General features: G+C 41.4%; 1 protein-coding gene across 5 annotated transcripts in view; it reads left to right on the forward strand.

Moving 5' to 3' along the window:
* The window catches only part of smarca2 (SWI/SNF related, matrix associated, actin dependent regulator of chromatin, subfamily a, member 2), a 35,680-nt gene extending 22,119 nt beyond the window's left edge, over nucleotides 1-13,561 (forward strand). For 2 of the 5 annotated variants that reach the window (XM_036526093.1, XM_036526094.1), the window contains 9 exons: nucleotides 1,257-1,334; nucleotides 2,120-2,338; nucleotides 9,582-9,799; nucleotides 11,524-11,629; nucleotides 11,901-12,002; nucleotides 12,149-12,275; nucleotides 12,468-12,604; nucleotides 12,934-12,947; nucleotides 13,231-13,561. In XM_036526093.1, coding sequence (XP_036381986.1) covers nucleotides 1,257-1,334; nucleotides 2,120-2,338; nucleotides 9,582-9,799; nucleotides 11,524-11,629; nucleotides 11,901-12,002; nucleotides 12,149-12,275; nucleotides 12,468-12,604; nucleotides 12,934-12,947; nucleotides 13,231-13,282 — 1,053 coding nt within the window. In that variant the 3' untranslated portion in view covers nucleotides 13,283-13,561. Of the gene's footprint in view, nucleotides 1-1,256; nucleotides 1,335-2,119; nucleotides 2,339-5,092; nucleotides 5,186-9,581; nucleotides 9,800-11,523; nucleotides 11,630-11,900; nucleotides 12,003-12,148; nucleotides 12,276-12,467; nucleotides 12,605-12,933; nucleotides 12,948-13,230 lie in introns of those variants that run through there. The other 3 variants (XM_036526096.1, XM_036526097.1, XM_036526098.1) reach the window with 2 other exon arrangements.
* Nucleotides 13,562-13,740: the final 179 nt, after the last annotated feature.

Here is a 13,740-nt window from a genome sequence, read left to right on the forward strand (position 1 = left end):
TTTTATTGAAACAGTATATTAAAGGAGAACTGGTCAAACCTGATATTTTTTATTTTGTACGTGTCAAGTACTTACATGCATGATTGAGCGCTCAAAACCACATCCCGAAAAGCAAGTATTGCTCTTTCAGTGTCAACTCGAGTTTCGTTTAAGGTTCGTTTCGCTGTCGTCAGCCTGGCTTTTTTTACTTTCCCCAAAACAATGAAAAGGAATGCACAGCTTTTTCTATGTGATTCTTGGTGTCTTTAAGTCATCAGGGAGCAATTCCTGGAAAAACAGCTTTATTCACTGGGGTTTCATATTTCTGCATTCGCTACCTTGGCTGGTAACACAGCCAGCTTGTGTCATCGACTGGAGAAGGTGGGTCGTGTTCTTCGCTCATAGGACACATTTGAAATGCTGAGTCGTGCATGTAAGTTTTTGACACATACCAGGTTTTAATTGCTGAGTTGAGTGCTCCTTTAATTAGGCAAAAGTGTTAGGAAGCAGCAACAAAAATCAAGATGTGATTATTGCACTGGGTCAGGAGTTGCTGTACCCTCCCACCAAATCTGCACTCTGTTCTGTATATTTCCGAGTGGCCATTCAAGAGGCTCCTTTTAGTCCAAACAGCAGTGTCTGAGCATTACTTGCTTCTCTGTGCTACAGTAGAAGCAGTTTAATGACTTACTGAAGCCACCCGTACAGCAGCAGTGAGAGAAATCACAATGCTATTTTGTGGCAGCAGGACTGGAAAGCATGGCCCATGCATGCTTGTGTATAAACCCGTGCATGAGTCATTCAGTCAGTACGGTGCAGTGATATCTGTTTAAGCAGGAGCAGGCTGAAATGTGAAATGCATACATTGTACAGAGTACACTGAATGTGGAGATAAACATTAGCAGAAAGCCTTTTACATTGCATTAAAGTTAATTTTGTATGTTTTTCAGACGTATTGTAGTGTCATATGTGTGAGTACATGGCAGTGGAATTTGTTAAGCACAGAATGTTATAGAATGAAAGAAAATGTTAATGTAGGCAAATTCGTTAATGTACCGTGAGTAGGTCTGTGGTGGTGTTAACTCTTTGTGTTACCAGCAATACCAGTTGGTATTGTATAGCATATGTGTAACTGTCACTGAAATGTCTCATTTTACCTTGTGAATCATGTAAGCACCTAAGAAGGTGATGTCCTTTGTTTGGCCTCACCAGTATGTATAGTAAGCTTGTATGTACAGTAATGTCCTGCTGTAACTGTTGTGCCTGTGTGTTCACAGGAGGAAGATGAGGTTCCTGATGATGAAACTCTCAATCAGATGATCGCTCGTAATGAGGAGGAGTTTGAGCTTTTCATGGTAAGAACCAAGCTCACTGTTTCCTCTCTGCAGACCACCAGCATCACCAATTCTTCTTCTACTCATAGGATGCTATGTTTTGTTTGGAGCTGATTTTAGTAAACACTGTTCATGCAGTCACAAGATGTAATTTAATTTTCTGAAAATTAAACAGCAGTATGCTATAAGTGTAAGTAAAGACTACTATAAGTAAAGAGTCAGTTAGGATTTGGTTGTGGCTTTTGGAATATATGCATTGGCAGTATCCATTATGCATGCTTAAAAGTAAATAAGGCAATGAACTTCTTCCTACTATGTCACAGTCAACTTTTGTTATGTTATGTAGCTTTTATGTTTCAGATCAGCTGTTGGTGATTGTGAAGCACATTAACTGGCAAATATACTGAAATCCTCCTTAAGGCTTCATCTGCGGCTCAGCTGTGGGGAAACATTAACGAATGAACTGTAACAGAGAATATGAGACTGAATGTGACATTAATTATTCCAGATTTTCTGAAATGCATTTATAGATATGAATAATTCTGTCTTTTTCCGATTCCATTTAATGGTTATCACTCCTCAGGGAATGTAGTTCCAGTGTAAAGTATAAAGTACATCAAGGACAATTAAGAAAGTTTAGCAAAGGGGACCCGAGCTCATTCACACTTGTGTAAAATTTTATTAGCAGCCAGGAAGATTCATTCATTTCAAAAAACTGTGCTTGGGGAAGAAAACGGCTTCAGTTGAAGGGAAGCAGCGGTAGTCAGGGATAAATCCTCAGTAAATCTCTGTTTGGCCGTCCTCAGCGAATGGACATGGACCGGCGCCGCGAGGACGCCAGGAACCCCAAGCGCAAGCCGCGCCTGATGGAGGAGGACGAGCTGCCCTCCTGGATCATCAAGGACGACGCCGAGGTGGAGCGCCTGACCTGCGAGGAAGAGGAGGAGAAGATCTTCGGCCGTGGCTCCCGCCACAGGCGGGACGTGGACTACAGCGACGCCCTGACGGAGAAGCAGTGGCTGCGGGTAGGCCCTCCACCCTCAGTCTCATTACCGTCTCGTTTACTCCTCAGACCTCTTGGGTCTTTCTTAGGTCTTAGATTTTTCAGTAGTTCTTTCCTCTTGGCAGTGCCTGGAACAAACTTTTTGGCTTGTTTTCACTTGGCATAGCAAGCTGTGCTAGCTAGAATTTGGTGATGCGTGGTATTGGTCAGTATGACTATTCTCAGTGGGCAGAAAGTACTTGTGACCAATCGGTTGTACATGTGCTGTGTTACTAGCTTCAAGCTAAACGCAATGCGCGATTTGCTGTGTGCTTTGTTATCATTTCCTTGTGTTGGCAACATGTAGTCCAGCTGTCACTGTGCGTGAAATCACATTTTGCTTTGGTGAATCTCTGCAGTTCAGTGCTGTCCAACTGTCTGTACCATGGATGCAGGTTACAGAGGACATTGTAAAGGCTACTTCCAGAAATGCCTGTTCTGTGGAGGAACATGACAATTTTGCTCTTATTATTCGGCCATTTCAAAGTTGGGAAATTATGGGGAATTACAATACAGGACAAAATGTATCAGCCCTACAATTATTGCCATCCCAATTGTCCAAAACCAGGATGTGCAGATGATATTTTCTGGAATTTTTCTTTCGGCTGATTTTTGCTTTACAGATCTTGTGTTGAAGTTATTAAAAGCGTTTGTAAAGCTGTTGCATGAAACAATGCAGAATCATCCTAAAAGACTGTTGTGAAATTATGGAATCTGATTTATGGTATAGCAGAACAAAAAAGTTACGCAAGCCATTTTAAGTCATAACCTTTTATTGCGATTCAAAAGGCCAGAATTATAGGATTTGATAGAATGATAATGTTGTGATAATCGATTGTGGAGAACTTGGATTTAATGGCAGTCAGCACTACTGGGCACTGAATTTGTTGAAGCAACCAGTTAGTACTGGACTTCATATGACCCCCTTTCAGAAGAATGGAGTAGTGTAATTTAGTAGTGTAAAGGTTATTCAAGCTAAAATCACAATGCTGTGATAAATTGGAAGACCTTGATGTAATCTGTTTATTTCGTCTCACTGCATCTGTAATAGATCCACTTGAAAAGCTTTTACAGTTCATTTAGCAAAACAACTACAACGTGCATCTTCAGAGAGTTCATGTAGACCGCCATGAAGAGCACTTTGCTTGGATACTTGTATTAATAGTTAAAAACAATACACACACACAGGCACACATATATGTATGTAACTGCAATTGATTGAAATAATACTTTATCTGCTTTGGTTCTGGAAGGGTAAAACTGAGCAGTCCTGTAAGTTAGCAGCTTCAGCAGTTTATGGCTAGAAAACTACTTTCCTTTAAATGTAATATCAGGCGGTACTTCTCTGGGGTGTTCTGGCATCAATCTTTTAATACTTTTAAGAAGTACTTTGTCAAAGGATTTCTCTTTAGCTTGCCTTGCAGGGTAAATAAGGTGAAAACGGTGAGTAAAAGTTTATTCTTCCATTCACTCCTTTTTTGAAATCGATGTCGGAATCGCAGATGAACACACTATGTCTGTGTCAAACAGACATCTGCGATTTTGACAGTTCAAAAATGGTGTGGGTATGGTTTTGAGGTTTTTAGGTTTCCCAGGTTGATGAGCCATGTGTTTTCTTGTTACTAAATTAAGCACGTGAAAGCATTGTCAGTATACCTGGCGAGTGAGTTACTGCTGATAAAGTGTACAGTATGCACAGTGTATCTGAGAATTATTATTTTTTATTATTATTTTTACTGAAGTCAGGTTTTATGAACAGTGTGTATTATCTTGTTAATTGTTAAAAATTTGGAACAGGATAATCAGTTTTGTTTTAAATCGTTATTTACATCCCTACCTTCAGCATACTGTCAAACTCCTATGTATGTCCTAATTAGGGCTGGACCTTTGGAATTTAGTGAGATGTTGTTGACAGTTTTGTGCTTAAGTGTATTGTTAAGTGCTGAAAGATTTCATTTTAACCAAAGAGACCTGTCCTTCATTTTCGCTTGATTAGATTTTTCCTTGTAATCTCAGTTGAATTTTTTTTTCTTGGAAATACAATTACTTACTGTCAAAATTTTATACAGTATGGCTAGCTTATCTGGATATACATGTATTTTTTAAAAAGTATGCATATTTTAAAGCAAGTGACAGTGAAACAGCATGTACTTTATGTACAGATGTATGTATACAATTGTATTGATGATAGTATGTTGTTATGATAATATCTTTCAGCAGGGCTGAACATTTCAGGCTAACGTTATTTATGGTAGCATACCTGTATGGAACCATGCTTTCACTGGGTTCCAAGTGGGGAGATTTGAGGCTAAAAATATTGGCATTCACATACACGGACAAAAGATTAAATATGTTACATCTGACGCATGACTGAGCTTGACAAATATCTGGTGTCTGTGCAGTCATCAGATATTGAAGTGCGGCAATGCTGAGAAGTCAGCGCTGAAACATGCCTCTCTGTCCAAGAGCAATAGCCTGTCTAAATAAACATTACAAAAATCTGGATCTGGTAGCCTAAACAGGAGAGAGAGGGGGAAAAACGCTCTGATAAGTAGTAGTCGATATTAAAACAAGCAGAGGGAGAAAGGCTTCAGGCCTTGCACTACGAAGAATGAAACAGCAGAACTGGAGCCCACAATCCATTCACTATTAAATTTTCACAAAGAAAAAAAAAATAACATTTCTTGTATATGAAAACATAGCGTTCCCCCAGCTCTCTTTTTTGACTGATCAGCTGATGAAGAGACTAGCTGCACGCTGCTTTGCTGGCTTGTTAATTTTATCCCCTCTAACTGTGATTTCTGATAGCCGGTCTGCTGATAGCAGTAAGGTAAATATCTGTCTTTATTGTCGTCTGCACCACAGGATTGAGGAGGGCTGCATCGCAGGAAGCGGTGTGAGGGTGTGCAGGAGATCAGAAGGCACTTTCTCAGCCGAGGCAGCCTAGTGCTGGAATTAAGCAGTATTTTAAGAAAGAAATGCATGCAGCAGTTGTTGTCTTACAGTTTATGTTTCAGTAGTCTTCCGGAATTCAGCCAAAGGGGCTGTGGCTCTCTCCGTGGACACGATCGCTGCGTTTCACGCTACCTTAGTCGACCGAGATGTTAAGATTTGTTTCTGATTTTTTTTTTTTTTTATTGTTGTCATTGGCACACTCACTCATCCTGCTCAGGTTTTTCTGTGCCGTGTTCAGTGTTTCGCCGGACCGCGATGGAGATTTTCGCCGGTGATTATCGGGCCCGGCTCCGCCGATTCCCCCGAGGACGTGCATTTATGTTTGTTTGCCGGATTCTAACATCAATAGACTGCTCAGGCTCCGCAGTTAAAGCTGTACCACAGAACCCCCCCCCCCCTTCTTTTTTTTCTGGCTGTGTAGCTCCGAGTCGACCGTTGGATGCATTTCCCCTAGAACTCGTCCCCCCTCTCGCATTGTGTGTGCCGGGGACATTATTGCCTTTGTTTACGAGTCTGAGAGAGAGAGCGTGCGAGCAGCGTCTGCCTCCGTACCGCATGAGCAGAGATGTAAGATTCAGAAGAGCATGCTAATTGCGTCTGCAGACGGGGGATAGCTGGGGACTGCTGACGCCCTGCGTCTGTGTGAACAAAAGGAAGGTGGATGGAGCGGAGGAGCCAGACTGGTGAATTGCGTTAAGGGCAGTGCTGCGTTATTAGGAGTGCTTGTAGTCTGACAGGAGATGGTTAGGGTGAAATCTTCAGGTAATGGATCTGCCCTTGCGAGCTTTCTGAATTCAAGCGCCTGCTTGAGTTGTGCACATGAATATCCTGATGATGTGCGTTCCAGTTTTGCCTTATGCACCCTACCAGATTAGATTTTACAAATACAGCCCTTGTTGTTGCAGTTCTGTGTGTATGTATGTGTGTGCGCGCACATGTTTGTGTCTTTGAAATGTAAAAGTATCACAGCATTTGAGAAATGTTTAAACATGCAATTTAATCAATGCACAATAGCATGTTTCATTTTTTTAATATATCTGTGTTAATACTATGTCTACTGAATATATCTTGTCTGTCAAAGTTTTGTACAAATTTATTCCCTCATCAAATATCATGATTATCGCTCTTGTCAGGGGAATTCAAACATCAGTTGCAGGTTGTTTATTTTACTTTTCACTTTTGTACAAGATAATGATACTGCAGATTGAATACATGGGTGCCTTAATTTGGTGCAAATCTTATTTAATCAGACCATCAGACTACACCTTATATAAATCCCCATGCAAAACTGTCTGATGACACAACAAGTCTGTAAAGTAAGGAAAGCATCCTTCACTACATTTCTGAATGAGATGAAAAATGCTGTTTTCATAATTCTCTTTTTGCTCATATATCAACTTATTTTTGCTCTGCCTACTGTGGCCCACTGCACCTTCATAAATCACCCACTCACTTTTTTCAGAGTCTTTCATGTTTGTTTTTTCTTGTCATGCCAATCTCAGCTCCCCAAAGATATAACCCTTGACAGGGCTAAATAAATGTAGCAATGTTGTGAGCTATTTTTCAGTGCAGAAGTAAATGGTAAGGCTCTGACCTTACTTGTGTAATTAAGGATGTTATTTGCATAGGACATTGGTTTTCAAAGCGTGATTAGTTGCTAATTGAAAGGTAACCAAAATAACTTTCCGGGACTGAAGTGTCTTGACCATCTAATTAACAGAATTTTACGCACATCCATGCAGTAGCTTAGCTCCATGTTTTAAGATCTGCTGCTTTTTTTTTATATTTCTCTCTTAATTTTCTGAGACACCAAATTGATCGTTTTGTGTCCTGTTTGCTTTGGGCTCAGTGGGCTGGCAGTAGGACTGATCTAGTGAAATCAAAAATTGATGTTTGCATCATTTTCACCTCTCCTTATTAGTTTAATAATGATGCTGAAAATGTTTATGATGAAAATGTAGCATAGCTACCTAGTGATCATTGCACTCAAACCAAAAATGCTACAAGTTGCCAATTAATGTTACTGGATATGTGTTAACATTTTCCAGGATACAGCCCAGGAGAGCAGGCAAAAATTGTCCAACTTGTATTTCTGGCTGTTACTCATATGTGGTTTAGTTATCAATAAAATTTTAATGAACATGCATTACACAGCAATGTACACAGATCATGTGTATTTCGACTGGACTGGTTCCATTTGTAATCTTACAGTTCCAACTCCATGACTTTTTTGACCTTACCCTCTGCTTGGATGCTTACAATATTGGGAGTGAACAATATTGTTTGCTGAGCAGTAACCCCAATTTTTTTGTCAGAATATCTTTGTAAGATTGCAAAGATTTGTACATTTGTTGGTAGTTGTGAGCTATGATTCTAGCCAGCCAGATGGCATAGTTTATAATTTGAGGACTAGTAGCTGTGGGCTAGTGACCCTCCTTTGGACAAGTGCATTCATGGTTTGAACTTTAGCTAATGTGTTCGTATACTATCCTAGTTAGTTTTAGTTGGAATCACTTAGAGTATTCCATAGATACTTTCAGATGCATTATATTTTTTTCAAGCTTAGTAATAGATGCAGAATTTTTGAGTTGATGTGACAGCGCTAATAGTGAATACACTGAGGGTAGACATACTTGAACTAGAGCAGGCTACTATTTGCCACAAACCAAAAGCATTAACATTTTTGTCATATGAAGATGTGTTCCATTAAATATGCTGTTTGAAGGCATATGTTCTTGTAAGAAAATGTGGTTTGCTGGATGAATAAAGACACATTGGTCCTGAGAACATTGCACTCCCTGGCTGGAGTACACACGTTTGATTTTGGTCACACTCTGGAACAACAGAATGTTTTCCTTTTCAAAGGTCAGAGTTTTATGTGGTTAAGTATTCTTACTTACAATGGGAAACACATATTCATTATGGCCATTTGAATTTTACATAATTTGCATTGCATACCACCTCTGCACTAACATTATTAGCAGGGAGAAAATCTGAATATCTTCTGTTTTTTTAACAGTTTTATTTAGAATTTTTTAGGTAAGAGGCTATGCAGCACATAACAGATGAACATAACTTCCTAATCGCTCATTTGTTCCTGAAGATTACCGTGTTAATTAGACTTTAACTCATGTGAGACATCTTGTGGTTTTGGATAATGTTTGCCACTGTAGCAGATGTGCTGAAACTCTGCTCCTTGGCTCTCAGTTTGAACCTGAATTATGAATCAAATGAAAAATCTTGCAGTATGTTGTGTAAAACATTCATAGTATGGTAGCCATGCAGCTTCTTCCTTGCTCACAGCATTTTTCCTTTGAACGGTTATAGTGTGTATCGATTTTCTCTACAGTTTTTCCTTATGAGGAAGAGCGAAGTTCCAATGGTTGTATCTCATATTTTGTAAATCCTCATTTTTAAGGGCAGAGCATTTGTTCACATTGGTCGTAAACTAGGGCTTACGATTTTGGCTTCCAACGATTATGAAAACAAGATAGTCAAGATAAAACGATTATTGTGGCACATTATTTGTTGAAATGTATATATATCATTTGTTATTTATTTATCTCATTTTTTACATTTTTTTTATTTGTTTTTCAGTTGAATTATATTTAAAGTTCAAGAAAATCCACTTTCGCACTTAACTTATTGCTATGTAATGTACATGTTACCTTACATGTTTCATTATGTTTTCATTAGCGGTATTAAGCTTCTCATAGTTTTCAGTTAGCATTTGCTATATTTTTAACTTTAATTTGCTGTTTCCTCAAAGCTAAAATTAGCTAGAATTTTTCCAATCTAGTGTTCTAATCACACCGGTTTTAGCATACGCGCGAAAGGGTTTAAAAGAGTTTTTTTTTAACTTTTTTTAAAAAGAGTTTTTTTTTTAGAAGTTCAATATATGCATGATGTTTCCAAAGTCAATGAGTAATCGTGTTAAATAATAGTGATCTCAATATTGTTCAAAATAATCGTGATTATGATTTTTGCCATAAACAAGCAGCCCTATTGTAAACCCACAAAATAATTTCATAAATAGGCAGTTCTATTTTCTGTTGTTCTGTTGTCAGTACATAAAACATCACTGTATAAATGCCAACAAATAAGCTCTGTCCATTACTGCCTATATTATGCATCTAATGTGTCCATAATGCCTCGAAAGAAACAAGATCACGCATTTTAAGATCATGTGAATGTAACTGAATACTGGATGTGTCATCGCTGAAAGCAGGCCGGCGGCGCCAGTGTTAACGCTGGTTTCGGTCTCTGCGCAGGCCATCGAGGACGGCAACCTGGAGGAGATGGAGGAGGAGATCCGGCTGAAGAAGCGCAAGCGCAGGAGACACGTGGACAAGGACTCCAGCAAGGAGGACGGCGAGAAGGCCAAGAAGAGGCGCGGCCGGCCGCCGGCTGAGAAGCTCTCCCCGAACCCGCCCAAGCTCACCAAGCAGATGAACGCCATCGTGGACACCGTCATCAACTACAGGGACGGGTAAGACGCACCCCTCGAAGACACTGCCCACTGCGCGTCACGCGCTGCAGCGTGTACACAACGTATTGTGTGTGCGCTTTACCCCGGTCTGCACGTCCCTGTTTCCGAACTGTCTCTCTTCACAGTGTATCCAGTCGTTTCTCATGCTTTTCCTTAATTAAACTAATCTGTATATCGATTCTGTCAGAACGAGGCTTGGAAAGTAGGAATCTTTTATCATCAGGAAGAGCAAAAGACATAAACAGCAAATATCGATTGCGCTGCTGTGTTTCGGAAAACAGAAGAACATCATCTGCGAGGAATGCAAATCGGCAGTAAACATTATTTCATTGCACGCTGAGATCCAAACAGTCTGGGATTTTGCACTGCGAGGACTTGCTTTTTCAGGCCCACTGGCAGAGCTGTGATTTATATTGCTTAAATGTGCATTGGCGGTCTTTGTTAAGCATGTCCTCTCCAAGAATCCAATACCTGCTTTCCATGAGTCAAATTCCTTCTTTCCATTGATTGTAATTCTTCACAGAGTGTCTTAATCAGTGCTGACTCTGGCCTCGGCTGTTGCGGGATTTTCCACTCCACAAAGTCGGTTTCTACAGGGGCACTTAGATTTTTCCCCATCACGTGGCACCAGTGCAGAGAGCAGGCGATAGATTAAGTAAAAACTCGAACCCGGGTCAGCCCAGAGGGAACCACTTCAGCGACAGGTCCAACCTAGCAAATTGGGCACAGGGTCTCCCCATGCTTGAGGGCGTACAGCCCTTGTTCACGACAACCGCAAATTGGAACTTTGTGCAGGTGACAACAACCTTAGGCAATTTGTAATTGTGAAAGTCTCAGCTTTGGTAAGAGCATTACACAGGCTAGACCCTTACTAATGAAGTTTGCAGGCAGCTAGGCCCCCCAGCATCATGTCCAGCACCTGCTCTGTATTTATAACATGTACTGCAGCCTTACCATGACTAAATCTTCCTCTGTAGGTCCGGGGCTGAAAAGAAATAATTAGGTATCTAGATGACCCTCTAATATCCTATACATATGAAAAAACTTGCTGAGGTGTAAACTGGTTATCTACATCCCGTGATATCTGAGAGTGTCATATGCCACGGGCACTGACTGACATCTGAACGTAGCCTGTAAATTAGCTCCACCCCTAGCTGTGACATTCAGAGGTCGTGTACCTTCTGCACAAGCGGGTCCATTTTATTTCATTTCCATTTTATTTTATTTCATCACCAGTGAAGCAGTATTACTGCTGAGTCACCCGTAATTCCAGCTGGCTGGACCAGGATGCAGTTCAGGCCTGCTCATGGAGAACCTTGGCAGGTGATCAGCCTTGATTATCCGAAGGGTCATCTATTTTCAGGCCAATCAATTTTTTTTGTTGAATATTTCTCATTGAACTCAAACCACTTGGGGGCCAAAACCTGGCGCTCTCATCACACCACAACTCTGGCAGTCCGTCCTCTTGCCAAGTGCAACAGTTTTTTTCAAGAACCGCATTAAAGGTACTGAGTGATGGCTCCCATTATAATCAGCGCCAGGCACTTATTCTCATCAGATGGGACTTGAAATAAATTCTCGCAGTTGGATTTGTTTTAGCTGCAGCTAAGTGGAGTGCAGTCTTCGTTTCTGCTGCTTGCAGTGTCCACCAGTATGCCCTGTGATGCAGAGTGTGGCTACAAATAAGGGGCTCTGTTTCACAGACTGATGCTGCTTGTTTTCAGGTCAGGCCGACAGCTGAGCGAAGTCTTCGTCCAGCTGCCCTCCAGGAAGGAGCTGCCCGAGTACTACGAGCTGATCAGGAAGCCTGTGGACTTCAAGAAGATCAAGGTAAACTTCAGTCTTTTCTCATAATTAGGCAAGGGTTCTTCCTTTGTTACTCAGAAGTCTAGTTTTAACATACAGATAGAGAAGTATTTGTTAATAAAGAGACTTCAGTTTCCAAAAACACTGAAAATCTGGTGTCAACTAAGTTCTGGTTTTCCATGTGTTAGGTCTTGTTACTGATATTACATAAGTTGTAAAAAGAATGGTTTACAGGAAACATGGACATTTCTACACTTATGCCAAACGGTACCGTTTTCTGTGGTCTCATTGGCAGGAACGTGTCCGTAACCACAAGTACAGGAGCGTCGGGGACCTGGAGAAGGACGTCATGCTGCTGTGCCACAACGCGCAGACCTTCAACCTGGAGGGCTCCCAGGTGCGTCCGGGCTCGCGCCTGCTGAAAAAACCACCGTCTGACTCATGGCAGACACAATGGCAAAAATGATGCAGTCACTGGAAAGGTCGGTTCTTTCTGGCGCTCCCCTTTGCAAAGTGGCCTGATCTCCCGCGTGTCGCCCACAGATCTACGAGGACTCCATCGTGCTGCAGTCAGTGTTCAAGAGTGCGCGGCAGAAGATCGCTAAGGAGGAGGAGAGCGAGGACGAGAGCGCGGACGACGATGACGAAGACGAGGAGTCCGAGTCCGAATGTAAGGTCGCGGGCCCCTCCCTAACAGCTGCTTGAACACCAGTGTGTGACACCCTCAAAAATACGTTCGACAAATGACTGAATAATGAACATTCCATAACACTACTAGTTTCCGCAGGAAGGCACTGTATGCGCATGTGTAGGCATCCGGGCCTGTTGGTTTTTGACCTGGATTCGTTCCTCTTTATCGCAGCAAAGTCAGTGAAGGTGAAGATCAAACTCGGCAAGAAGGACGAGAGGAGTCACGACAAGGGAAAGAAGAGGCAGAGTCGAGGCAAGGCCAAGCCTGTGGTCAGTGACGATGACAGCGAGGAGGACCAGGACGATAATGTAGGTCTGGGAGTGGTGTGACACACGCAGCCCTGGCCTGCATTCACCAATCTGTGAATCTGAACCGAATTCATCTGAAGCGGCCTTCATCACCTTTTCATTAGGGCCTTGGTATTTTTTAGAAATCCTCTTTATATATATCTTCGTCCCAGAAAAATGGCAAGCGTGCAACTCGTTTAATACCATTAATGAACTCCGTTGTGTATTTTCCGCTCATGATGCACGCATCAGCCTGGCCATCGTGCTCTCTGAGAATGTAGGGTTTAGCCACATTTCCTGTTCTGCCCTTCAGCTGTGATCAAGTCTCTTTCTGTCTTTATCTGCTGCAGTTCCAGAGGAAAAAGTAAGTTACGATGCTCTACTCATGTGTTTCAAATGAGTCTAGCCTTTTCATCCTCTGTTCCTCTGTTCATTTTTTAAATGGTGATTACTCATGCTGTTAGGGCAGGTTTCCTGCAGTAGATGAAAGTGGAATGTCTGTGGACTGCAGCACTATGTCCATTTAAATGTAATAGCTGTAGTCACCAGTCAAGTTGCATGATACTTGTGGTTGTGGAGATGATGGTGATGATGACTTAATGATGATGCTGCTGATGAAAACTTGCGCGTGTGGTGTGTGTTCACAGGATCAGTCCGAGGGAAGCGGGAGTGATGATGAGTGAGGAAGAGGAGAGCTGATGCGCGACACATTTTTTTAAAGCACTTGTTCCTGTGATCGGTTTTTCCTTGATTTTTCTTAATCTTTTGATAAACAGTGTCATTTTCCCCCCCTAAACCCCTTCCCCTTCCAAGTCCATCCATTCAGAATATGTCACACCAGAGAAGCTGCAGACACAGATGAACTTGTTATACAGTAAGAACGTGTAATAAAGAAAGAGCGACAAAGCCTGATTAGGCAAGTAGTTCTGTGTACCCTGTGCATGCTGCCGATCGTTAACCGTGGGGAGAGAGAGCTTACTGTAAATATAACTTTTATGCAAAAAAAAAAAATTGATATAGAAAAGCTTGGTAAAAAAAAAAAAGTTACACACCGCTACATAGCAATTCAATATTGGAGAAAAACATTATATATAAAGTTTTTAAAAGTGTTTATATCCTAGTACTATAGAGGAAGTTCATCTGGTCTCTGTACCTCT

This window comes from Megalops cyprinoides, chromosome 4 (assembly GCF_013368585.1).
Source record: "Megalops cyprinoides isolate fMegCyp1 chromosome 4, fMegCyp1.pri, whole genome shotgun sequence".
Lineage (NCBI taxonomy): Eukaryota > Metazoa > Chordata > Actinopteri > Elopiformes > Megalopidae > Megalops > Megalops cyprinoides.